Source organism: Calonectris borealis, chromosome 6 (assembly GCF_964195595.1).
Source record: "Calonectris borealis chromosome 6, bCalBor7.hap1.2, whole genome shotgun sequence".
Taxonomy (NCBI): Eukaryota; Metazoa; Chordata; class Aves; order Procellariiformes; family Procellariidae; genus Calonectris; species Calonectris borealis.
The window spans coordinates 16,567,863-16,595,407 of record NC_134317.1 but is presented as its reverse complement, the minus strand read 5'-3'; the positions used below and the strand labels follow the sequence as shown (position 1 = coordinate 16,595,407).

Sequence of the window (27,545 nt, the reverse complement as noted above, 5' to 3'; positions counted from 1 at the left end):
TATTATGCTAAAAATGAAGACACTATAAAGGCATTATATTTTTATGCTATGAAGAAATTAGGTGATTACCAGGAAGAAGACTGTCCATTATATGGAGTCTGATACCTTCCATGTGGCCTTTGTTAGCCCTTTCCTTACACGGGAGATACCCAGTGGTGTGTTTAAAATAGCAGATGTAGCTGCTGCTACTCAGCATATCATATGATATGTTTTACTTTAGGATTTAAGGAAAATAAAACATTTACTTCCTCTTCCCATCCCTCTATTGCTGAGTGGGGGAAAAGTAGTAACTAGGCCAAATTTATGTCTGGTGCCAATCCTTGCATTTCAGTAAGTGGGAGACCAGGGAGCAGTCTTCCAGGAAGAATTAAAGCTGAGAGGAGTTCTGGCCAAACTGGTAAGAGAAAACCTATTGCTTCTGAAAAGAGATGGGTGCAACCCGGATCTTCCTTGCTGTTGTCATACGCAGCAGTGTGATTCCAAATCCTGGCCTGTGGTGTAGGCTGTCTCCTATTTCCGGATAGCCTCTCACAATATTTTTCCCTCCACTACATTTTTGAATTTCAGGATTATCTAGGGACAAAAAGGGGATGTTTGTACATTGGCAAAAGAGTCTTTTCCAGCCCTGTGAGATGTGTGGCAGTGTCTTTTCAGGACTTCTCCAGGGTCTCTGCACCGCTCAGCACTGCACAGCCTGGAGCGGCTTCGCCACCGTCCTGGCTAGGGCCTTGGAGTAGGGTATGTGTATGGGGGAGAGAGGATGGTGCATCCAGAATTGCCTTCCTGGTTTTTCAGAGATTGCTATAACTTGATTGAAATTTGGAACAAGAAATCATACAGATTTATTGAGCTGTTCACTGCAGACTTCACTCACCCTGCCTGTGAACTTGTCTTGCTGAGTTTGGCTTCTTCCCTTTTCTTCAAATAGCACACATAAGCCTTGTTTTCGCCAGCCTGCAAGTGCTTTCTCATTCACTTGCTGCCTTCCTGCCCACAGGAATGGGGCTGGAGGCACCCCTTGTCAAGCAAGCAGAATATTCCAGTGCAGCCCTGGCTGGAACCTCAGGCAAGACTGAAATGGTATTTGCACCTGATGCTGCCACCGCCTGGCAGCTCTTTCCCAGTCTATATTTAATTCATACTCGCAGGCCTCGCTACAGCGAAGAACAAGAGCTCCACTCCATATTCGTACTCGGTGCTAAGAGATGGAGCTGGCTCCAGAAGGAGGGAAGACAAGGACAGGGGTTTCATACTCGGAGCCAAGCCTGGTGTCTGTACGGACAAAGTCTAGAAACTAAGTGTGTGTCAGCTTGCCAGCCAGCTGGAAAACACAAGTGTCTACTCTCTCAACAGTGCTCGACTTTAATACTGAAATCTTCACAGGTGTCATTACTTTTGACCTATGGGTAAGTGATTTGTTCTCCTAGGGAGGCTAGGGGCCTCATCCTCTGTGGGAGGATGGAGCAACAAGCAAGCACAATTCTCTGGCCTCTGCCTGTCTGAAATACTAATGCAAACCATAAGCAAAGGCTGTGGAGAGAAAGACAGCAAAATAGGAGAGACCAAATAAATACTAAGTAAATTTTGAACTGTTCCCTATGCCAGAAAAATAGCTCTTTTACTGTCCTTTCATTCTCAAAAACAGCTTATTTTTGTCTTTTGGAAGAAGCGACTGCTATCAGCTCTCTGCACTGAGTAATTTGATGATGACACAGGACTCCAGGGGTCTGTGAAATTTCAAAGGTCAGACTTTTGCTCTCAGTTACACCACTGAAACACTGTAATGACACTTTTGAAATCAGTGCAACTGTGTTGAATTTAGACAGGTAAAGCTCTGTGGGATCCAAGTCAGCAGAAAAATTTTAAAGGATTTGTTTTATTCTAGGCAGAAAAGTTGTTCATGCTTGATGAATTTCCAGGTATAACCCAACATCAATATGCAATCCTGTTGTCTTTGAAATGTTTTAGACTGCTATTGGAGGAAACGCTGGACACTGTGGAAGTGGTGGTCTCCAAGATACTAATGCATTGGAAGAAAGGAGACTGACTATTTTAGAGAAATAAATAGCAGAAGAGTCGGGATCTTTTTGACTTTAGAGTTTGTAATTGGAGCCTCCCATTTCTGCAGATGGTGGCTCTGTTCTGAGAATAGCTTTTCCCTGAAATTTCTGGTCCCTTCTTGCAACTGGCAAGGAGGGGCTTTTCAGGAAGGGAAAAGGAATATGGACGCACCGCCTTCTGCAAACAGTGAAAAGCTGGAATTGAACACACTACTTCCGTTATTTCCCCTAGCCAGCTATTCAGTGGAAAATGTGTGTTTACATACTCACTCACGCTCTCTTAAAGTAGTTTAACCCGGTAGAAAACTGGGCATATCCTTAGCAATCTGAATAAATGCCTTGTAGAGCTCAGTTGTATGCTGGAGGAGTGTGACTAGGAGCTAGGGATTGCTGTGTTTCAGATCTGGGCCTGACACTGGTATACTGGGTGCTTATTGTCAGGTCTCTGAGTCTTGCTGCCTTGGGATCCTAGGTATGATAAGAAGACCAAGTAACTGTAAAACATCACTGTAAATGGAAAGCATTGTCGTTGCTGAGCGTTGCTGTGGTGCTGGGAACTTGTATGGCTGCTTTGTTCCAACACAGCAGCAGCTCCTTAAAATTTGATTTGATCTAGAAATGATCATTGAGCCTTGGGCACAGGAAAATGTGAAAAGGATGTGGGTGGGTTGATCTAGGGAGGGTCTACCACAGCTTCCCACGGGGTTGTAAATGCAGTGTCAGGCTGAGTCTTTTAGCATGATGGTGAGTATTAGGATGAGTTAGAGTTACGGGGTCAGACTTTGTTATGCGTTCTCTGGGATGTCCATTTGGGAAACACGACTTCATTAGTGTCAATGCTCATTGGTGAAACTGAGAGCAGAGTTGGACCCACAGAGGTTATGGCTTCTCAGGAGTTTGAATTGTTCTTGCCTAAAGCTGAGAAGTGGTAAGATGCCATCAAGAGCTCCTTCAGAACTTTCTTTCGGTACACTGATAACCAGTGCACTAGGGAACCAGTACTGGGCAGATCAGAGTCTGTCCTCATGGTCACCCACCCATAATAGGACAAATTGAGTCTGATCTCTCATTCCCTTAGGTATGGTAAGTACGGCAAAGGGAGGCAGTGCTGGCCTGGTCTATTGAATTGTGTTCTCAGTAATTGATCTGCTCCCTTCCCAGTGGTTCTTTTGAAGGTTGCACATGCTTTAATTATGTATGCATGTCCTGTCAATGCATATTAATTGTGTTACGCTTCTCCTCTGCAGAGGGAAACTTGCCCACGGCTGAAGTGTAACTAATGATGCCAAACCTTCTCTGGAGGCGTGTGGTTGTTTTTTTGTTTTGTTTTAATTCAGCCCTTCACCCTCCCTCCCTCTTTCTTCAGATGGAGTTGATTGGACCCTGCTCTGTGCCTGTGGTTGTGATTTCCCTCACCTTCAGTTTTTGTGGCTAACCTGGTTCCTGTCTCTGGTTTTTTTGGGTGTCGCCGTCTGTGCTGTGGCCGTGTGCTCATTTGCATGCAGTTGAGGAAAGGGCCTCCGGTGCCTCCGCCTCCAAAAGTCACCCCCTCCAAGGACATCAAGCAGGAGAACATCATCAGTCTGTTTGATGACAATTTTGTCCCCGAGATAAGTGTGACAACCCCTTCGCAGGTTAGCTGCTATGCCCTGCCTTATATTTGTCTGCCTCTGAACTTTTCCTTTAGACCTTTCTTCTCTTTGGAGATGTCAAGCCATGAAACCTGGTCAGGTGAAGGAGGAAGGCAAGCTCACCACTGGACCTCAGACGGCAAAGGGTTAGATAGGAGGCTAACTTAGAGCGGGGAGGGTGGCTAGCAGGCAGCTTTGACTAACACGTTGCCCTTTGAGAGTTTTCATTCATAGAAGAAACAGGAGAAATGCAACTGTTGAAGATGCCAGAAAGTAATCTCTGCATTTGTTCAGCAGCAATGCACATGGATTATGGCTCCCCTCATATGCCATGATATGCTCTTCCAGACCCACGGATCCTGGGTGTGGATGAAGCATGTGTTTTCTACTCTTGTACATCCCCAAGTGCTGACCCTGGCATCTGTGCCAGTTCTGGGAGAAGGCAATTTTGTGCTCTCTAAGCCTTCACACACGGGCTTTGTGTTTTAAAGCCCACACCTGCATAGGAAAGGCCAACAGGAATTGCATGAAGTTCTCTTGGCAGAGAATAGGTGCCTCCAGTTTAGATGGGCAGGACTGTGCCTGCTGTGAATTCAGGACTGCTGACACAGTCTGTCACTCTTCATGAGCCAGTGGTTCCCATCAGAATATTTCTTTCTTGTCATGTGGCATCTTTTGAAGCCCTGAAAAAGGAAAAACATTTTCAAATTACGTATTTTCCTCTTCACTTTCCTTTTGATTTACATCACTGCAAGAGAGGATGCCCAGGTGTTGGATCTAGGAGAATGGCAGTCCTTGTGTGTATAGGAGCCTGACCAGATTTCTGGCTGTGTCATGAGATACCTGCATCTGCTTTTTTTTTATATATATACATATATATATTTATTTTTCCTAAATGCTTGTTAAAGCACAAGTAATGTCTCTATCAGTGCTCATCTGTGACTCATTCCCTAACTTTTCCTTGCATCATGCTGCTCCATTGCCTCTGGTTTGCCACCTTCCACCCAGTTGCTGAGGAACAGAGGTGGAGTGGGAATGGAAGGAAGTCCATGTCAGATTTTGCATTGCAATAGATAAAGCTTGCAGAGCAGAGAGATGATTTGACAGCAGTGTTGGAAGGCAGGCACCACAGGCAGCTGAGCAACTGTCTATCATTTTCTGTGCTTCCTTCTCCTGTGTCGTAATGGACCGCTCCATCTGCCCCATGGTCTGTATCATGTATTTCCATGTGAACGTTGGCCCTTAGTCAGACGTACTCTTCTACGCCTGATCAGTGCTCTGACCCAGGATGGCATCTGCTGTGACTTTCAGTCAGAGGGGAGTTCTGAGGGAGGACCCTGGTTGCCAGAATAATCTTCACTGAAGCACCTAGCAGCCACTAGCGTTCAGTGTGTTGCCCAGGGCCATTTCTGTCAGATGTCTTGGCTCCAGTGGGCTGTCTTGTGGGAGATCTGGTTAAAGACAAGGGGTGTAATGCATGTCAGTCTTGAATGGAGGTAAGATTATTCCATGACTGGAGCCTCTGATGTCTCACTACCAAACAAAACTAAAGATTGGGGTTGGAACCTCTCTGATGGGTGGTCTGGATGTGCTGGAGGAATGTGCTAGAATGCCAGCTGGTTTTTGCATGCTAGTCAGGGTTTATTATTGTGAGATGGGAGAGCTTGGTTCCTTGTCCTCATCCCCGTGGATCTCAAAAAGAGATGTTCATAAGGGAGAGAAAAATCTGTTGGAGAATTGGAGTAAGGGGAAACTAGAGGAGGTGAAAATGATGGTGGTGTGGGTTGTATTCAGAAGACTTTCTCTTAAATGGTGTCTCTTGCTACTTTTCAGGAGTTTTTCCGTTGTGGGGCTATGATATAACTGGAGACCAACCTGCCACACTTCGTGTGTTGTTGGAAAGGTAGCTGAAGCAGCGGGGCCAGTGAGCTGGGAGGTCACTGGAAACAGGGGCAAATGTTCCTGGAGAGAGCAGCTTCCTCTGAAGCTGAGTAGAAAGGAGTGTCTCGTAGTGGTTAGGTTCTAAAAAATCTAAAAACCAGAAGTGATAGTTCAGTTTTGAATACTAATGACTCATGTCCTTCGTAGTAACTGTTTTATTAATGGTAATCAGTGAATGTGCCATCATTGTCTTTAGCTAGAGTGTTAATCAGTCAAAGGGAGTTATTCTGCTGACTTTGAAGAGAGTAGCAAAGCCTCTCAAATTTATGCTTTGTTAGAAGACTCGTGTGTGCATGTTTCAGGGATGTCCAGAAATGGAAGCTATTGAAAACTGCATTTTTTGATTGGGGAGTGATTCAAATTCCTTAGCTAGGGTGAGCTGCCATGTTCTGTGTTTCTGTCTCAGAAGGCAGGAGGGAATTAGGAGCTTTGGGAGTTAGCTCTGGGGTCTCTCAGACTTGCCTTCCAGCAGTTTGGGTGATTTTCTACCTGGATCCATGTTCCTGAGATAAGTTGTATGGATGGCAGCTTTTCTGTATGTGGCTGAGGGAGTCTGTCCTTCAGTGCAAAGGCAGCTGGAAGAGCTATGGGCAATAGGTATAGATAGAAGAGAAGCCCTTCTGAATTGTCAGTGGCAGTGATCCTTTTGACCAGAGCAGGTCAGGTGCTTACACCATGTCAGCTCATTTGGCCAGGTGGGAAGATGAATGAGTCCTGTGGAAAAGGCTTCAGGTTTGGTTTACAGTGGCACCCATGCGAACTGCCAGTGATTATAGGCATCAAGCAGTCAGGAGTCACATCAGGTGTTTGCATTGCCACCATGTCTTCTGCGCTTGCAGCCTTAGCTCCTGGATATCACATACCCTCCCTCTATTCTGCGTGCGTGTGTGTGTCTCTAATGCTCGTACTGCTTTTCTTCCTCACTGCTGCCAAGTTTGATGCCCCTGGGCCCTTCCAGGAGGGAGCCAGCCTGTTGGATCTGGATTTTGATCCCATTAAACCAGATGCCACTGTGGGGAAGACCCCCACACCCGCCTCCCAGGTTGGTTCATATCACCATTCCTTCTTCCTTCATAACTGACCTGTTGCCAAGTGTGGCGTGACCTGCACCCACATGAATGATAATGTGGACCTGAGCGGTGGGTGGCTGGGCTGGGTGCCCAGACCTGTGCCTTGCAGATGGGCACTTTGGTCTTCTCTGCTGGATGTGTAAGTCCAGTGAGAATCAGGTGGCTATTAGCCTGGCCACAGTCTGGCACTAGGTGTTTGTGGGATGCTTGTGCTTTGCTCTGATGCTCTACTGATTGACAACTCGTTCAACTTCATGTACGTCCCTCCCTAGATTAGCATCCTCTGTATGCCACATGGATTTAAACTGTTACTTTCTGGATGGGAATTCAGCCTCAGTTCTCTGCTCCTGCTATAAATTGCTCTCAAAGGGATTTTTAGTGAACAGACACTCTGATAATCTGCAGTTACTTAAGATGAATAAAGATGTAGACGGACATTCAAGTGATGTGAAGCCCTTCTTCTGGGTATGACACAGCCTCTGTTCATAGTTAAGAAGTAGCTTCCTCCCTGAGCATGGTGCTGCGCAGTGCGGTATCAAAAAGGAAGATGCCTAATTCTGGTCTGGCCTGTTCCTGGTCCTGACCACTGTTAGAGGCAGGTGGACTGCTCTTCATTTTATGTCTAAATGGCTGGAGGCTTTGAAGTGCATCCTGAATTTGGCTGTTGTCTTCACTGAGACTTTCCATTTCATATGTATGAAATGGTTATTTTTTGCCTGTGGTTGCCATTAAAATTTGTAATAAACATAATTGGGATGTTTACAGTATTTCTCCAGTATCATCATGTCAAGTAGGCCTGTATGACACAGATTTTTGTAGCGATAAGACTACTCTTATTAGAGAGATCAAACATTAGGCATTTGATTCTTCTGAATTAAAATACTGTATTTGCAAAATACTAATTATTATCATAGTTTGATACACACCAGTATGGCAAGCTACCACTTTCTGGAACTTTAAGTGGGCAGATTGGCATTTTGTGTCTGCTTGCCTGACAGAACAAGCTGCATGCCAGGATAAGCCTTTTTTTTTAAAAAATTGTTTACTGGGATTTTTTTTTTCTGAATCACCAGTTATAACTCAGATAATTTGGTATACTAGTGTAGGATACAAGTATAAATTTGACTTAAAATGGAATTATTTGTTACCCTTCCAGCAAGCAACAAATATTACACTGAGTGGGTTTTTTAAAACTGCTCAGCAATAGCATATTTGGTTTTCTAATGTATTTATTATTAGCTTCAGAAGTCATTAAAAGAAAGAGTCTGAAATCAATGCTTTCTAATGGTAACCACAGTACAAAACCTAGCGAAAACCACCTAGTTTTCAAAGCAATCAAATTTATATCCTACAGGGTGGGCACTATGGCAAAGAGGTTAAGATACTTCACTACTGATTGAAAGACATCAGTTGAAGTCTTGTTCTGAAATCATACTAACTCTGTTGGGTGTGGATATATGGGAGCACATTTAACTCTGATGGACCACAAACTCATGAGGTTTTTTTCGGGCTATGTGGTCTGCCACTGATAACTAAATGTGGCTTGGCTGTCTCTCTTCATACCAGAGGTAGGAAAAAACCCTTACTCAAATGCCTTGGTACTTAAATTTGAATATGCAGTGGGGAGGGATGTATAAATTCAGGTAATTAAAAAATATTTTCAAAACATGCAGAGATAAGTGTTGTTGAATGTGTATGTCTGCTTCAGTCTGATCAGCATCTGTAATGTTTGTACTCACTGAAATAATCATATATAAACATGTTTTATTTTTGTTGCTCTTTGACATGCTTAGTCTTTACCTTGGGATTTATGGGAGGTAAGAACTTCATATGGCTTTCATCTCTCATCATGTACTGTGCATGTGCCAGTGCCATCTCTGTGTGCATACCTGTCTCCTTTCCCTCGCTGCTTTTCCTTTCTGCACACCCCAAATCAAAGTTGCTCCATGTGCTGCTGAACTCACTTTTGCATCTTCTGTGAAGCACCAGGGGCAGCCACATGTTTGCAAGTCAGGTCTGGCACTCTGAAACTTATGTCTCCACCAGCACACAACCCCATTGCCTTTCCCTGCTAACTCACTCATCTTTCCTTTGGCATGATGCTGTAATGTTCTCCTCAAACTTAATCCCACTGTGGCATCATCCTCACCCTCCACTCCCCAGTATCTCCTAAACTCTGTACATCCTGTTGGGTCTTGTGTGCGATGCATAAATGTCTCAGCTGCTCCTCGTCCTTACTGCCTGTACCATTGGGTATACATACACGTTTGGAATTATCTGTGATGTTTGCTGTTCATTGACCGTCATTGCCAGAAAGGCTGATGTGAAATAGATCAGCCTGTGTCTACACTGAAAGTTAAGTGCAGGCCCAAGGCTTACCTGGCATCTGCCTCAACGTCAGCTTTGGAGGTTGTTGACAAGGGAGACCCTACACATGCTCTGCATCTGAACCAAAGCCAGACCCTCACTTATGCCCTCTAGATATATTGGGCCTGGGAAGGTCTCGGATTGCTGCAGATTAACCCATTGAGAGATGTTTCAAGCACAACTACTTTTGAGCCCCTCTGGACAAACAGCCAGCAGTGTGGGCAGAAAACGCTTGGTCCGGGTACTCAAGCCTGCTACTTGAGCTGGCTATATCCCATGGTGCAGATGTAAGCACATGTCCTTGGCTTATGCTGGGGAATCGAGTCCTGCCAACCTTTCCATTCTCAAGGGCCAGATCACCACCTAGAGTCAGTACTTGGGAGGACATGACTTAACCCTTGCTGAGAGCCTGGCCCAAGGACTCACTGTGGCCAGTGCTCTCCTTCAGATGAGCTTGGGTCATGTTGAGAAAGATGTTTCCCTTGTGTGTTTTATCAGCCATCAGTGTTTAACATCTGTCATTCGCCTGTATATGCATTGTCAGTCTGTGTTAGTAAGAAAGAAAAGAAGTCTGTTTTCGCAAGGAAGGATCTCGTGCCTTTCAAGTGGATGGGCAAGGGTGAGGCATGACTGTATCTGATTGAGCTGTGCTTAGTCTGGGGTGTAAAAAGTGTTCTGGGCCATTTCTCCCATCCTGGAAACTGATTTCACTCAAAGGACAATTTAATCAACGGGGGAATGCTACTAGGCAAGATGTTCTCACCTTAGTATACCATACCTGGTTAAAGAGCAGAGCTCCCTATAGCTGGGGAATTCTCCTCTTGCTCTTCAAGTCTTCTGAAGTGTTTTTCTCTAATGTTGTTCTTAGCTGTTGATGAGAGGAGACTTGTTGCACGGTTACATAGTCCCATATGCCATGAGGTTAACAACTGCATAGAAACTTGGATGCAGCAGAACTTGCTTAGTTCTGCAGACTGGGAAACTTGCATTTGATGAGTATGATGCTGCTGTTGGAACAAGCACAGCTTTCAAACCGGGCAAGAGCAGTGAGCAATTCTTCCTCTTCTCCCTATAGTATCTTTCCATGACTGTAAATGCTTTTATAGGCCTTGGGCTGCCCACAGGTACGTAAAATAGAAAAATAAGTAGCTGACATGAAAATGCCTTTTGTTGAAATCCAGGGGATTAATTTAGATTCAATTTCTCTGGTTATTAAATACTGTTTTTGCAAATTAGCTGCTTTTAAAAAAGGAGCTCATGTTGAGCTAGTTTTCAGTTGTCCACATAAAACCATGCTTGGCCAGATAGAGTTGGCCTGGCATCAGTCCCAGTTCCAGTTTCACTGAATCCAAATAAAAAGCAACCTGGGAGTGAATCTAATTAAACAGGAGAAGCCTTCGTAGCATTTCATACGCATACATTTACCTTAGCACTACCAAAGCTGCTGTGGGAATCCTCTGCAGGATGGGAACAGCTTTGCTGTTTATAATATCCTCTGGCAATATAGGCCTGTGGACATGGTGATGGGGAGACATGAGGAAGGATGTGATAGAAGAGGAAAGCATGTGTTAAATGGCACCATTGGAGCAGCTGAAGGTAAAGTAATGGCTTTTTGTTAAATCAAGGATTTATTTCTTCGTTATTGCTGCTGTTATTAGAAAACTACTTGGAGCATTGTGCTAGCGCATGGCTAGTAGCCAGATGGGTGTAGAGTTAAGGGTTACCATGGTTGTTGCTTTCCACTGGGCTTTTGTAGGGTTGGGACTATGAGAATTGCTACATAAAGAAATCTGGACAATGCCTTGTTTTGAATGTGGTTGTATTCAGGGGTACATGTGTTTACCAAATGTATGAGGCATGTAGGCATGATAAAGCTGGTTTATTCACATGTATTAAAAATGGGAAATCTCTGTATAGCAATCTCTGTTGCACAAGTATGAAGTGGGTACCTGGTTAGATTCTGCAAAGAGGCGCATATGCTATCTGGTATAGAGAACAAACGGATATGGACTGGCCATGAAGACACTTGGGCTGCAAATTAGACCCCTGAAATTCTTGTCAGGAGTCTTCCCAGGTGCTGCCTGACCGGTCTCCCAAAGGGCTGATCTGCAGCATTGCTGCTACCAGATCCAACTTACTTCCTGTGTTGCTGCGGTTTCTGGGAGGGGCAAATGAATACCTTCAATTTTGTGTTAAAACAGAGTTAGTCTGACTTCAGGCAAGGGAGGATAAAAACTTGAACTGATGGAAGTGTATCAGAGGTGTTTGGTTGGTCTTTTGTTGTGCACAGAAACCCCTGTCCCAGGCTTCCTAGAACAGTCTCTGCCAGGCAGTGATTTGTAGGTGATGCTGAATATTTCTCCCTGGTGGTGGCAGCTTTTGTGCATTAGAAAACTCCCCTCTCCACCAACACAAATGTGTGCACGTGCGCACACACCGTGCGGAATATTCATAGCAAATTCTTACTAATAGAATATTCACAGCAGAATCCAAATTCATGACTCTTGGGGCCTATCCAGAATCAAACTGGGTGAAAGTTGGCACAGTTTTCAGTTCCATTTGATTCAGTGCTAATGTCATGTAGATGCTGGGTCCAGACTAAGTTCCGTATCTGGACACATTATTACCATGCTCTTCGGTTTCTGGGAGTATGTAAAGGCTGAAATATTTCTTGGTTGTTGATCCTTGGAAGTAGCCTATGGAGAGATCCTTGTCCCTTGGCAGGCAAGCAGACTTGTATTCACATACAAGCGGGCAATCTTTATGTGATAATAGATACTGTGTAAAGTAGGTCTGCGACTTAGATCGTGAAAAGAAAGGCGCACAGGATTTCTGGCATTTCATTGATTTCCTCTGGAGTATTGCCTGCTGTGTGGCTAGAGTGAGGGAATGCAGGCTTTACTGTGATTTCACTGGGTTGCAGAGAAAGAGGGAGACAGAAACCTAGCAAGACCCTGAGGTTTCTCACCTATTTGTCAGCAGATGGCAGCAGTCAACAGCATAGAGCACTTGGACAGACTGAGCTGCACTTTTCTGCAGACACATGTAGCTGTAATAAGCATAACTCTCCACCTGGATGACTTTTGTATTGCAGCCTACAGAAGCAGCCCATGCAGGAGCTGAAGCAGCTGGATCAGAAGCAGTAGCTGGAGCTGAAGCATCTAAAACTGAAGCTGATTCAGGATCGGTAAGCACCTTGAGGGACAGGAGTCCCTTTTCTCCATCACATCCCATTGTCATACCGCAGATGTGGGACGCTGGGCTGGGAAAAGAGACGTGTGGCTGCTTGGAAAAACACATCCCTGCCACCCCAGCAGTTACAATGCTCTTATTCAGAGGCCAGACTTAGCCGTTACATTTTATCTGTGTAATGCTTAGGGAGAAGCTCTGCTGGAAGATCCACAAAAAGAACTGTCTTTTCACCCATGTTGTGAAGCCAGCTCACAGCCCATGCAGTGCTAAGTTTGTGTTGTCTGCTGGATTCCTCCTTGCTCACCATTTACTTTACCTACCCTGTCCTCTGGGCTCTGCCTGTGTCCCCTGAATATCCAGGGTTCCTCTTTTTTTCTTGACACTGCCATCTTTATAGGGGACTGGAGTGGGTCCCATCTCATGGCTGCTTGGTTCCGATAGGCTGTCCCATTTGAGTTGTCTGTTCCACGAGGGCTCTACAAGAACTGCGTTGTGACCGCAGTGAACGGGAAATGCCAGGCATTGTGGTCCCAGAAAAACTTTAAATCCTCTCTGCCCTTCTGCAGCCTTAAGGAAGACAGCGATCACCTCTCCTGCCTTCTCACTGCTGCCTCTGCTGTCCTTTGGGGTGTTTTTGTCACTGACTGGTGTGCTGGGAAAACCTGCTGAAGACATGGATAGGGTTGGGCTGTGGATCCTCCAGGGTGGACTTGGAGCTGCAATTTTGGATTCTCTTTTCTCAATGGCTTTTTTTGCTTCCCTGGCTGCTGCTGCCTACCAGAGCTCTCTGCCTGCTGTCGTTGTGGAAACTTTCCCTGCTACTGTCAATGGCACCGTGGAAGGAGGCGCTTCGTCTGAAAGAGCTGACATGCCCCCAGGATTTCTGTTCAAGGTGAGTGTGTGGCGGTGGGGCACTGAGTTTCTGGTGATTTTTTTTCCTGTAACGAATTAACTGCTTTCGCTCAGTGTGGCCATAGGCTATGCCGCATTGAAAGGGAGACAGGAAGTTGAAGGAGAAATACACCTTGCTCTCCAGCAGCCCAGCTTCATGCAGTTCCAGATGTTTCAAAGGACTCTGTAAGAGCATCAGTGTCTAAACGTCTGGCTGTGCTGTATAGCAAAACCCCTCCTTCTCTCTGCTGCAATTATTTCTATCTCTGGTGGTGTGGTAGCATCAGTCATGGACTCTGGATAGTAGATAAGAAGTTGTGTTCCAAACTGGAAAGGGTAAACTTTGATGCAAGTGGCAAATGAGGAAGAGTTGGAAACACCAGTAGGCACAGAGGGGGAAATTAGAAAGCCAGGATGAACAGGGAAAAATATAGGATTAGACAGGGAAGTCTGGTGGGTATTCTGAATGTGTCAAAGAATATGCTTGTTTCGAAGGTGTGGAGAAAGGCGTGATTCTGGGTAAGGATAGGCCACAAATTTAATGTGCATAATGGAATATGGTAGCAAGACATCACAGATGCCTCATGCCCTGGAAGTGAGACATGAGTCTCCTGCTATAGGAATGCTTTTCTTCTGGTTTAGGCATGTCCATGCATCTTTTTTTTTTTCTCTGGGAGCTCTACCAAAAGCAGAAGAATGACAAAACCCTGAAGAACACTAGGAGGCTCGTCACATTTAGACTGGTTACAGGCAGCATTATAGACTGTAGTGCTTGAAGTGGAGAGCTGTGGTTTGAAGTAGAAAAGCTGTAACACAGATGTTGATAGGAATTGGGCTGAATACCAAAGAGAAAACACGGCAGGATACAATCACTCGAAGATCCAAATTGATACTCTTCCCTACGTTTCCTCTCCCTGCTTGCTGTGACAGAGACGGGAGGCTATAATCTCTAATACTCCTGCAGTCCAGCTGCAAAAGGAATACAGGGCACCATTCGAATGAATAAAGGCTTTCTACCTTATGAGGTTTTTGGGCCCATACCCTGGGAATTCAGCCTTCCTAAGGAAGGACGGGGAGGTGCTGATGCATAGCAAGTTGAATGAGACTCACCATGATGCCCTTGTGGCAAAGGTGAGCTGCATGCCAGGCTGTATGAACAAGCATGTGGCCATTAGATTAAGGGAAGTGGTTATTCCCGTAGATGTGGCATTTGTGATCCAAGCTTGCCCTGCCTTGAGCAGCAGGTTGGATCACATGTCCTCCAAAGGTGCCTTCCAACCTGAATCATCCAGTGACTCAATGAATTGGAAAGCCTTGTCACCTGTTACAGAGCTGGGTGAGAGAAGGCTGGCCTCACGCAAGCTCTCCTCCCCTCTCCCCATAGGTCCAGGCCATGCATGATTACACGGCCACCGACAGCGACGAGCTGCAGCTGAAGGCCGGGGACGTGGTGCTTGTGATTCCATTTGAGAACCCTGAGGAGCAGGTGAGTGGGGAAGACAGGGTGTAAGCCTGGGCCGGGAGGAGCCAAGGGGATTTCCAGAGCTGCTTCTTCCTCCACTAACAGTCGGCTGGCTGGATGCAGAGCCATCAGTTTGTGGCTGGGAGCTGGCGGGAGAGCCGGTTGTCCTTGAGCTTGAGATTGGCTTTCTGCAACAGAGGGGAGGACTGTGCTTGTGATTGGAAAGTGGAGACATTATCCTGCATAAAGCATGTGAAATAGCCATAGCTTCCTGTCCCTATCAGGGATTTGAGCCAATACAATGGCTTCCTTGATCAGGGAGCCCAACAGAGCCCATACTTTGCCTCCTCACTGCTCCTAAACTTGATGCACATTCCCTGTGACCACTGCAGTGCAGACTGTGGCATTGGCAGGAGTGACCCACAGCTTATGATGATGTTTTCTCCCCTTTTGAGGAATACTGGAGCTCTGAGAAAGCAGCTTGCTGTGGATGATGTCTTGCACTTCAGCATAGCAATGGCTATTTCGGAAAGGCAGTGTTTGGTCAGGAGATGGCAGCAGAATCAAAGGCTGCAGCAGGTTGCTCAGCTCCAGAGAACAGTCTTACTGTCCATCCCCAACCTGAATTTAATTGGTGATGTTTTTCTTTAATCTGAGCTATTTCTAGAAGCCTTGAGTAAATCCTCCTCACTTGCTGTGTTTGAGAGCTTCCAGCTGATAAAGTGTGCAGCAGTTTTACTACTTCAGCTGAGGGAGGTGGTGATTTTATAAAATTTATGCTCACGTCTCCAGGTTTTTGTTTGGAAAAGGAAGGGAATTCTCCAAACTGATTCAGTAGTCACCAGCTCTTTGGGTTTGGCCAAGCCCAGACAAGATCTGGATTCCACAAGGGGTAAAGGGAAGGTGATGTAGTTCACTGGTCACAGAAGATGTGGATCTCTTTGTGGCTCAGCTGTTGGCTTTGTGAATTACGGAGGCAGATCTTGCTGCTGCTTGTGAAATGGGAGCTATAATGTGCCAGCAGTTCCAGCAGAGCTAGGTTCTCTGGGGGGAAGGGTTTTATGGGGAAAAGGCAGTGATTCCTTCTGGACACAAAACTCTTCACTGAGTGGGACTGCCCTGCACAAGCATTTGTGAGCATTTCTTTCTCAGAGAGCTTTCTGGATGGGAAATGAGTGACAGCTCCCCTAGTTTCTGTGGTAGGAGATGGCATTTGTGGAGCAGAGTTTTTCAATGCCTTATGTTTGCACTCTAGCTGGATGTGGGTGCAACAGCCATGAACTCGAGACTCTCCAAGCTGCAGAGGGTGAGCTCTGAGTGTTGCTAACATGATGCTGTAGCTGCACTGAAGCCCTCTAACCCTCCTACAGCGTATCCTCTGCTACAGCTCGTTTCCCTAACCCCGACCATACTCAGCCAGAAAATGTTGGCTCTTAACATGTGCATGAACTGTGTACGTGAGTGGAGGAAGCTTAGGATAATAGACTGTGATCCATGTCCCCATCTTGCAGCTTAGGTGTCAATTTGTGGGTACATCAGCCAGGCCTGGATTCATCTCTCCTGGTAGAAGAAAAGGTTGAGGGCAGCAACGCTTTTAAGCTGGAACTTCAAGTGACGTGGTTCAAAATTGGCAAGGGTCAATCTGGGTCCTCGTGTCTAATCCCTACAGCTGAGGAGACCCTTCGTAGCACGATGCAGTGGGAGAGATGCATGCTGTATGGCACAGATGCTATGCGCAAATGGATGAGCTTTTGCGCTTGCCGTGCTGTGAGCTGGAAGCTGCCTTCCAGACACTTGGGCCCAGCGTCTTCCACCTAGTCATTTGTCTTCCTGATTTATGGCGTGTCAGTCCTTCCGCAGCCCCTGCAAGCTGGCTGCTGCAGATGGGTTCCCGTCTCATGCCATTCCCATGGCATCCCCTGAATGCTCAAATCTAAGGCAGCAGCCAGGGCTAACTGAGCCCGCAGGCACCCAGTGCAGCCTGCAAGGAGCAGGGAACTCGGATACAATGGCTGGGCTGATCTGCTGCCACGTGAAATGTGCAGAAAACAGGACAAGAGGGCAGAAGCTGCAAGATGGCAGCAGAAAGCAATACGTGCCCCATGGATTACCCCTGGCGAGGGCTGCATCACTCCTGCACTGTGCACGTACTTTTTAAAGAACATGTTTCAAGGGAGGCATTGCTTGGCTTTGGGTAAATACTCAGGTAACTCCTGCCAGTTCCAGGAAAGCAGAAGTGTCAGAATAACTGTGTGAACCACACACACACATGTCCCATTTCCCCACAGCTTAGAGCATCTGGTTGCCTGAGCACTTCTGCCCTGGCAAGTTATATAGTTGAATGTGATAACATACCTCTAAATGAGGCTGGTGCATGCTTTGCCCAGAGGAGTGGATGCAGAGCAGGCTGTTGAGTTCGGAGGCAGTGGTCTCCCATGGAGCTCTCTTGCCTCATGCTGCAGTCTTAATCCGTAGGCTGCCCCACTCACATGAGTGGGTATATCTGCATGCTGAAGGGGTGCTTCCATGGTGGCAGTCCAAGGCATGCAAAGAATGGGGTGGTTGCACACCTGAGCTGCAAGCAGTGCAGCCTTCCCACCTTGAATGTCTCGTCTCCCTCATGTGCTTCGGATGGAGCAGAAATCTTGGTGCTAGACACCCTGCAGGTAAAGTGTGGGAAGTCCGATTCTCCTCCTGAGCAGGTTCTACCAGGCAGGACTCCATTTGCCTCAGTGAAAATTCATCCCTGTTTATAGTTGTATAGGTTTGGTGGCTAGGGAGAACCCTTGTGAGACACCTTTGGTCTTGTATCATGTGTAGCACAAGTTTGGGAGTTTGCCAACCTCACCTTGCATCAAGTCCAACAGACTGCTGGGTTTTGGGAAGATGGGTTGAGCTCCTCAGCTCCCAATTCTCATAGATCAGAATTTCGGCAGAGCAAACAAGACTCATTTTGCCTGTACCACCTCTCCAAAATGCTTAATCATCCGGGTGCCCTGACTGGAGCAGGGGGTGAGCACCTCCAGGGAATGATTCATCCTTTCGAAAGACCTGTGCCCAAGATGAATGGGATGAATTGCACAGTGGAGGTGCCCGTCTCTTTTATGACTATGGAGAATGCTAGACCCCTCATGTTTAGATTGTGAAAGCTGAGATAGGTGATTCCCATCCTATAGCTCTAGAGACTTTCTTTGGCAGAATTTCTGCTGCTTCAGTGGGTGTAAATTATGATATGTTTCTATTACACTTGCTAATTGTTTACAATTTCACTGTCTCTAGGCACTCTGGGTCAGATAGGAGTTTTGGTACTGACTCTGGTGGGATGTAGCCTTCTCCCTGTTTGAAAGGGAACGAAAGAATTTTTTTCCATCTCCCCCATCCTCTTCCTAGATTGTCTCCAAGCCAAATACGAGCATGGCTTTGATAATGCCTTGACACCTCCTTGGCCCGCACTCTGTAAAAAAAAATCCCTGCTCACATCTATCCCTCAGCATCTGATCTCTCTCTTCTCCTCCAGGACGAAGGATGGCTGATGGGCGTGAAGGAGTCTGACTGGATCCAGCATAAGGAACTTGACCAATGCCGGGGGGTTTTCCCAGAGAATTTCACAGAGCGGGTGCAGTGAAAGCCCAAGTCCACCAGCTGCATTTCTGCTGGAAGAAAGCAAGTTTTCTGGTAGATAATTGTAAAAGAACAGCGAAATGAACAGAAGAGAGAATTTTAAAGGAACAGAAGCCTGAAAAAAAAGTCAGCTCAAAGGGTGTGTTCTTCTCAAAGGGCAAGGTTTCAGAAGTAAATTGAAATTCAAAGTGTTATCAAAATATATACATATTAATAATAATAAGGCAAGTCAAATACCCTCTTCCCCCTTTGGTTTTAACAGCATTTGGATTCAGAGGACTGATGCAGAAGCAACTCAGTGTGGTTCTCTAAATACTGCGTTGACGGAATTGGCGATATGTCAGTCTGATCCCTGGAAAGGCAGTATTTGTCTAATGGCTTGAGAGTAGAAGCTGCATTTGCTCTTGGGTGGGTTCATCTGTTTTGTCTTGAAGGTGGCTTGCATGGCAACCGTAAAAATTCAGCCTTCCCTACATGTTCAACCTACAGTAGGCCAAACTTTCTGTTATGCTGTTGAAAAAAATATTTAGTGTATAGTGTTCACCAATACAATGTATGTGTGTGTGTGTATTTTATTTTCTTCCTTTAAAACAATGTTAGACAAACTGTGATTTTATACATGTAAAGATAGAAGAAACTACATGGCAAGGGCATGGAGAAGATGAAATGCGTGAAGCTGTGCTCAGTCCAAAGTTCTTTCAAATGCAGACATCTAAATTCTCGCAGTAGTATTGGCCTGTGAAATGCTAAGGGAATGGACAAATTCAAGAGGAGAAACAAGGCAAAACAAGTGGATGCCATTTAGATGGCTCTGAAATTTAGGAGAGGGGATCCTCTGCCCCCAAAACCCTGTAGGCAGTTTCAAAAAAGCTTAGACGCATGTAGATGGAAGATAGCTCTAAAATCTGGCTGGTTAGAAAATTTGCTTTTAAAGAAAGAGACAAGGGAAGAAAATTTTTTTCCTGAAAGAATGACTAAGAAAAAACACCGAGGAAAAACCAATTTGCTTTCTGTGTTTTTAATTGGCATTGTTATTTGTGGAATTGTATTTCTTGTTTTCCTTTGAAGAGTTCTGTAAGTGAGATATTGTTAGATCAGCTTTCTCCAGTGCTGTGCTGGTGATCAAGTTAACCTCTACGAAAACTGGACTCTTGAAATACTCCTTTAAAATGGCTGCATGACTTCATGATATTTTTAATGCATTAGAAAGGAAGGCAAGAATATCAAAGTGTCAGTGTCAAGATGACACTCTGCAGTCTAATGCTGATGCTGAGACCTTTCCTATACCTTTCCTTTGCTCCTGTTTGTTTTTGAGTTTTGTTTTTTAGTTTAAACAAGCAGATGACAAGGCTGTTTCAAAGTCATATTACACTTGTTAAAGTAAGCTGGTCTGACCCTCCAAGACTCTAAAGTCCCACAAAGGTACTTTAAACTTTACTTGAATGCTGATGCAGCTGGCAAGCAGGTCAGGCTATTATCTTTTTTTATGGCTTCCCCCCACCCATGATCTTTTTGCCTTGAAGGGATTTTTAACAGTAAGGTTACCTCCTGCTGTAAAGGGACAGGATCATTCTCTGAAATAATCTTCCTAACTGTTAGGAGCTGGCTTTTGTGAAAGATGCACGGAATGCTGACACACACTACTGAAAATCCCACCTTTTCCAATTTGTTTTGATTATTTGTAGGACAACAGAAAAAACTTTGTAAGGCAAAAGTGGATTTTTTTTTTTTTTTTTAAATTGTAGTTCAGAGAGGCAGATCAGTTTTTGATTAGAAAATGTATTCTTCTAAATGCAAGAATTGCTGGAGTTCCTCCTGCTTTCATCTTGGGAGATGATCTGTGCTAGTTATTTACAGCAATGTAACAGGCATCAAAATCTGTCCTATATACCCAAATCCCTTCTCCTTTTTTTTTTTTTTTTTTAAATAGACGTGCAGGAATTTATATTTTACATCACTGTTACAAAACCCAATAGTAGTTAGGAGTAACTGCTCACAATACAGAAGGACTGGACTCCGCAAATTACAGTATGGTGAGCTGTTGCTTTAGAATACTGCCCTGTTTGATTTTTTTTTTCTTTTTCCCTTTCACCGGGGTTGTCTTTATTATTACTCTTTTTTTCCAAAATATCTATTTTTATGCATTTGTGACTCCCATTACTCCTTTAAAGAATATTCATAGAAAAAATATACATTTAAATATACATAGAAATATATATATTAAAAAGCGGGTTGATCCAATTAACATAATGCTGTCAGCTTAAAATGTTTATTTTTATGCAAAACCTGTGGATTATTGTTTTTTTTTTTTTTTTTAAAAATGACAAGATTCTAGGTACCAGAGCTGTGATTTTTTTGTCTTGCAAGTAATTGTTCTAGAGCATTTAGAAAGCTGTGCTGATACCTAATTTATTGTGGGTTTTTTTGCTGTTGTTGTTGTTGTCTTCTGCTGTGTTTGAACCAGATGACTGTCCCAACAAAGATCCTTATAAGGCCTTTTCATTTTACTGAGCTTGCAAAGCAACTATCCAGTACTGTATTGTCCCTGCAGAAGTGGTAACACTCTGCAAAAAAAGGGATGTTGTTTTCAGGTCATGTGAGTGATGCTCAAATATTGCTAGTGGGGAGGATGTTGTGTCTCTCTCCATTTGCTTCCCCCCAACCCCCAAAACCCCTTGCTTAGAGCAGGTGGGGTGGGTTACCTGGATCTTGCATTGGTCATGAATAAGTGGTGTCAGCACATCTCAGTCAAACGCAGGATCGGACCCACAGTTTATAAATTGCCTTATATGAGAGTAGGATGGCATAGCAGGAAGCTTGAGATGGCAATGTTTTTTGGAGCTAGGAGATCTCTTATCTCCTGGGTCATGTTCAGCCCATTGTGAACAGCCACAACTCCCATTTTCAGTATTTTTACATCTGCTAAATACCTTGATTCTGGTTGGTATTACCTGGTGAAATGAACTTCCCATTTTCTTTGGCTTAGGACTGATTCAAATAGAAAGAGGGACAGTAAACTCCCAAGTAGGCTGAGCCCACAGTGGTTTTTCAGTTTGCGGGCTGAACTGAAAAATCTGGGGAAAAAAGTTGTAAGGGTGACCTGAAGTTGTAAGGGTGACCTGAGACAATTTTTTTTTTTTTCCATTTTCTCAGTGGAATGAAAAAGGGAAAAATCGAAATATAAAAAAAAAAAAAAGAAAAATCCTTTCAAACCAAAACGAAGCATTCATTTGTAGGGTTGCTTTTTCACTTTTTTAAAAACATTATGACTTGGGCTATAACAAGTTGTTTTGAAGCAAAAATGTGTGAAACCTTCTGTTTTGAAAATGCTGAAAGGAAATATTTTAATGTTAATAGTCTTTTTGCCTTTGCCTTTTTTTCTTAATCTGATGACTGGTTTCAGTTAACCCTAAACTGCATTTTTTGGTGATACATCATCCACTGAAGAGAACCCAAAGAAGCCTATTGCCCGGTTCTGCTCCACTGCCAGGTATGCTGGACACATTTCAGGGATTACCTGGTATCCGGCCCAGTAAAGCTGCTGTTTCCCCGTAATCTTCCACTTGCTTATTTTACTGGGTGAACAATAAAAGCATCTCTCATCTCTTGCCATTGACTGGTTTTGTAGCCTGGCTTAGAAAGACATTCTTGCTCTGTTGGTCTCAGTTTGGTCACGGATTTATGACTATAGATTTATGACGCTACTCCAATTTGAGCTTAATCCCATTGTGCAGTGGGAATTACCATTTGTCCAACTGATAAGAAAGAAATAAGGCATTGCTTTTTCTCCCTTTTTCTATCTTAGCAATGTCAGTAATATATCTTTATTAGATAGCATTAGGGAAAGGTCCCAGGGTAAAGATGAATGCGTTGTTCCAGGCGAGACCCCTGCATACTCTGTGCTACTTTCCATGGGCGTTCCTCAACTGTCTGCTTTTGCCACCTTTGCATCTCTTGGCTGTGAAGGTGATGCAGTAAAAAGGATTGTGCAGGCTTCATTCCAGCTGCTCAGAGCCAGTCCTGCTTTGTGATCTGTTTGCCACAATCTTTGAAGCTTTGTTCACAGTTGCAGAACCCTTTCCTGTGCCACTAGCCAAAGACCGTGGCCAAGGCAAATGCCCCCAAGTCAAAGGGGTCTCTCTTATGACCTGGAAGAGGTGTGAGGGCTCCATATTCTGCCTGGAATTGGGATGCAGCTCAGCTGAGTTTTGCAATAGCCTCTTGAAGGGAAAAGGCCCAAGGCTAAGGAGATGCCTTGGGAGGATGGAGGGGTGATACGTTATCTTTTTCATTTTGGGTTGATGCGCTGACTGCCTCACCTCTTGGTTCTAGGGAGGTCCAGAACCTCTTTATTTAGGGCTGAGATCAAAATGTGAGTGGTCAAGACCACATTTGGTGGTGCCTGGTCAATACAGTGACAGGTGTCTCTCTCCTGCAAAGGACATTGAGTTGAGTTTCTTCTTTCCTGGTCTGTGCCAGACAGATTGATGCTCTCTGCCCCTATTGTAGATGTTTTGGATGCTGTGCAGTCCATGCCCCAAAATAGTGAATGTCCTTTGCTGGAGGACGCAGAGGTGTCTCTCTCAGCCCTTTCTAGGAAGAGCTACCGATCTTCCACAGACAAGGCCTGTGTGCTTCTAACACAGTAGCCTCTGATTCCAGTAGCCTCTGTGTCTTTCAGCATCTGGCCCCACTCTCCAGCCCCTCCTGCTTCCCGGCCTCTCCCATGCTCTTGGAGGATGACGGTAGCATAGGGCACTTCCCACCAGCCTGATGTGCAAAGCTAGAAGATGCACAAACGTGTCCATCAGCAAATCCTACGCAGTGCAGCTTGATAATGCTGATATCGGGGAAAACAAGCAACAGCTTTTCTTCTCAGGGCTGCCAAAGGGAAGCTCTTCCTTGCCACACAGGTACCATCACACCTGGCCCTGGTGCAGACACCTCTCTGCTTGCATGCTCTGGTTCAGACATTTCTGAGTAGCAAACCCCTGATGGAAAGGGGTTCTGTGTGGTGCCCAGAGCTGGATCGTGCCACCAGCCCTTGCGAAGCTTGGCGTCTGTAGCTGATGCATGGGGGCTGAGGATTAGAAGGCCATTTCAGAAATTTTGTTTATGAAACTAAATGGAGAAGCTACAGCTGTGAAGACTGGTCTGTATGAACTTGTACTTTGATGTGTCTTATGGCTATAATTCCTTCACCTGGTTTTACAGCGTATTCTGCTAATTCTGTCCCTAGTCTGCATTTCATGTAGATGGTCCCTACTTGAAACTTGCCAGATGCAGTCTTTGGGCTTATTGCTTCTCTTTAACTGAATCAAATGGCAGTGACTTTGGCAATGTATTGGCAACCTCTTTTCCTTTTGTTAATTCAGTCTCTGAGTTTAACCACAATGACCTGAGAAATGTTTGGGTTTTGAGTGTTTTTTAAATTATTTTAATTTTTGTTTTGTTTAAACAAAGCTGAACAATTCCCATTGTATTCAGAGCTGTGACACCCAGTTCCAGTGACAAGTACTAGACGGATTTGTCCCATTTTGTTTCTTGGCGATGTTCAGAAATATAATTTGTGTCATCCTAAGTCCTGCGTCTGTTTTTTTTTCCTCTCTTTCTCTTATTTTTTCCCGCTTTTATATTAAGAAGCTGAAACAATTCAGGACTTCTTTCTCCTCCAAGAGGTGAGTATGTTCAAAGAGGATTGATTTGTCCAGGCACCATTAGCACTGGGAGTTCTTACAAACACATGGGATGGAGAGGGCGATGCTGGCCCTTCCCTGAACGAGTACAACAGCAGAATAAACTCCTCTAGCAGCCATCTCTGTTCCGCTCTGTTGTGAGGACCTGACACCAAACAAATGCAATGTATGGAAGGACTTGAGACCGTTGCTTTCTAATAGCTACTAACCCCAGGTGATGTGATCTTCATCCTCTGAGGCAAGTTTGTTGATGGGAATATGACACCGCATGGACACCCTACCCCATGCTGGCCAAACATCTCCCAACTCCCTTTGGCCTGTTGGCCACCTGGGTGAGCTCTTAGTTTCCAGGCTGGCTTTGGGGTCTGCCCTTTAATGGGACGTTTTCTTCACCTGTAGAAAGGGGGTGTTTCTGCCCTTCAACCAGAGTGATTTGGGACTTGGGAGGGACAGGATTAGAGGCATTCATGGTTCATAGCTGACTATTTTGGGGCCACTCCCTCGGATGCCTCATTCCAGACAGGCTCTGCGCAGCTGCACACGGGACACGGTGTGTAAATAGCAAGCGCTGGCCAAAGGTTGGAGTATGATCTGATGCAAATCGGTGCCAATTAGCACTTTGATGAATGGACTTGCCAGAGTCCTCTGTTTTAGCATGCGGGTGTGCAAGCCTCAGAGCCAGTGTGGGGAGCTGGCCAGACTGTGCTTGCACGGTTCCTTTGTTTCCAGACGGCCTGGAGGGTTTAGTGACTTTTAGCCTCTCACCTCTGTGGCTCTGGGATGGACCTGAATCAAATCTGGCTGAGGGAGGGGAAGAGGCAGGCTGTGCCTCTGGAACTATTGCTGCAGGTGGTGACTCAGGCTCTCCCTTGGCTTGGCATGATGGCTCCTGCCTGGCTGAGCGGGGCCAGCTCTGCTGGGGGCTGGGAGCTTGCAGGGCAGGAGCGAAACCCTGAGGCATGGGGGCTCTGTGCATGCCTTCTCTTTGCCCTTCCTCATGCAGTTTCATTCCCATCACCCAGAAATATAAAGAAAACAGGGGAGGGGAGAAGGCGGCCGAGGGGGAGCAGTATGCATAATTCATTGTCAGCTGCCTCTGCTCAGCTGCATAATTCATTCCCAGTGATGTCTTCTTGCTCCAAACAAGCGGCACTTGGGCTCATTGGCCATGTGCAGGCTGTGGCCACGTGAGCCCTGGCAGCACATTTGGAGCAGGAACAGGCTCATGGGCCTCTGGGTCCGGCCCTGAGAGCCTTCACTGCGCTGCGGGGAGAGCTGAGCTTCGCTCCGGGATCACAGCTGGAGGAGGAAGCTTCTACAGATGGAGGAGGCACATGTGGCACCAGGTGAGGCCAGGGTGCTTGGGAGTGGGCAAGGTGGAAGCTGGGGCATTACACACTGCAGGGGACTGGCACTGACTGGTGTCACTCGCTCCACGGCATCCCCACACGAAGGGAGAAGTTGGTACCAGGGCTGTCCTTCAGTGGCCGCCCATGCCGCCTGGGAAGACCCCGTGGCAGGGAGTTTGAGCCCCAGAGCAGAGCTGGAAGTCACTCTGCAACCCCGAGGAGGAGAAGATGGGAGTTTGGGGCAGCTCTCGGCAATTTCTCCTGTTTGCTGGCTGGGTGAAGCCGGTGCCCTTTGCAGAGCAGGATTGCTGCTTTAGCAGGTGGAGGAGCCTCTGCTGCCTGTCTGCCGCACGGCCCAATACACAGAGCCATTAATAATGGTGTGGGAACAGGAATTCAGCAAGTGCCCATGATTAATTAGCTCATCACAGGCAGTTAATGGCCAGCCTGCTCTCCTTGGCCCCGTGGTGCAGGTAATGGAGTAGGCATCACTTCTCGCTGGGCAAGGCGCAGCCCTCTGCCAGGAGCGATGGGCAGAATTTGCAAGCTGTTTTGATGCACTGCTGATAGGTATTTGGTGAGATCGTTTTTCAGATGCTGGGGGGATAGATCTGTAAGGAGACTTGCTAGTTATCGGAGCCAGGTACCCAACTCTCTGGCAGGGGCCCAATTTAATATCAGCTTTTCTTTTCCTAGCGGTGGCATTGTCCCATGTCTTGCCTGCATGTGGGAGCGCTCCGTCTTACTGAGGCTGAGTGACTTCTTCACATATACTCTGCTTGTCTCAGCACTTTCTCATGAATTAATATATAGAAATTCAGGTACCACCTATGCTGCATCAGGCACAGGGGGGGTGACAGAGCCATGCAGTAACAAGGAGACACAAGCAAGGCTGTTTTTTGAAATCTAAGCGGGATGAAATGATCTGCTCCACAGGTGACCCTGCCAGGTGGAGGCTGACCTCCACCGAGTGCAGGTCATTGCCTCTGTCCCAGCTGCTTTGCAATAAGGTAGGAGAAAGAAGAGCTCTAACAGGAGTGCAAGATGTTAAAATTAAATGGCTCACATTCACGTGGTTTGGTCAGCATGATACAGCCCAAGGTGTGAAATGAATGTGGTGGGACTGGGGCTGCTGCTGCACCAGTAAGAGGAGCAGTGCAAGCCTGTTGTCCTGTGTCCTGAAGGGGATCATGTTCCTCTTTAGGGCACCTTCTGTGACTGCCACCATGTTGGCTATTATGGCAGAAGGCAAGCGTGTTTGGAAACCCCTGTGCCTCAGACTGTAATTTCTCCTATCTCCAATTCAGAGACCTGTGAGAGCCTCCTGGAGTGACTTCCCCTCTCTAATATCCAGGATTGCCACGGTACATCCATCTCTATTAGAGGCTTCCAGGAGAGACCTGACTATTGATTCTGCAGAATGTGCTGTGTTTGCAGGTGAAGGCGACGCAGTGATTAGGTGTGCAGCCATCCAGCCACGCTCGTGAAATCTGCGAGTGCCTTACCTCAGTACCAAACATCCCGAATGTCTGATGAACACCTTCCGTATGCCAGACTTCTGGCTCCTCTGAAGAAATGTGAGGAAAGCTCATGCTGAGAGTATCCGTGCTGGGAGCAGGCAGGGTGTTTTAGCGGCCGGGCCATGGCTTTGCTCTTGCTGATCTCATGAAGGATCACATTAGCCAGAGATGCTTTCAGCCCTCTAAGAGCTTTCCCCACAACCGACACCAGAGGCTGGCTTTGCTTCTCTGTGACAAGCGGACACCTTCCTAAATCCTCATCAGGTTGCTCTTGGAGCCGTCTTGTGAAGTCTCGTGCTCATCTTCTGCCTACCAAGCCCTCTTTCCCATGGGCAAGCATGTCAGGGAAGGCTGTACGTCCTGCCCACAGAGGCAGTGATGTACCAGATCAGGAGGACAGGTATTTTATTTTGCTTTTCCCTCCCCTATCTGGCAGCTCCCAGAGTTGCTCACTGTGGCTCAGGCTTTCTGCTGTTCTGCGAAGCAGACATTGTTGCTCTTTCCCATATGATACAGATGTTTTTGCAGGAGTGTAAATTATTCCCATCCAGTAACTCTTTTATGCAACACTCTTCCTCCACACAGGGAAAAAAAATGCAACTGAAGTTGGTAATTAAATGTTTACTGTTAAGTACTTTATATATTATATACTATAGATCATTCCATCCATTAAACAAACCATTTAACTCCCCTTAACAGCATTATTGTCTATTATTAGGTTAATCAGCATTCACATCCTGTAACT

General features: G+C 45.8%; 1 protein-coding gene across 3 annotated transcripts in view; it reads left to right on the top strand.

The window, feature by feature from the left end:
* Positions 1–21,411, top strand: part of BIN1 (bridging integrator 1) — a 100,144-nt gene extending 78,733 nt beyond the window's left edge. For 2 of the 3 annotated variants that reach the window (XM_075152919.1, XM_075152920.1), the window contains 7 exons: positions 3,566–3,694; positions 6,567–6,674; positions 8,496–8,519; positions 12,164–12,256; positions 13,043–13,153; positions 14,537–14,638; positions 18,132–21,411. In XM_075152919.1, coding sequence (XP_075009020.1) covers positions 3,566–3,694; positions 6,567–6,674; positions 8,496–8,519; positions 12,164–12,256; positions 13,043–13,153; positions 14,537–14,638; positions 18,132–18,239 — 675 coding nt within the window. In that variant the 3' untranslated portion in view covers positions 18,240–21,411. The remainder of the gene's footprint in view (positions 1–3,565; positions 3,695–6,566; positions 6,675–8,495; positions 8,520–12,163; positions 12,257–13,042; positions 13,154–14,536; positions 14,639–18,131) is intronic. The other variant, XM_075152921.1, reaches the window with a different exon arrangement.
* The last annotated feature ends 6,134 nt before the right edge of the window (positions 21,412–27,545 follow it).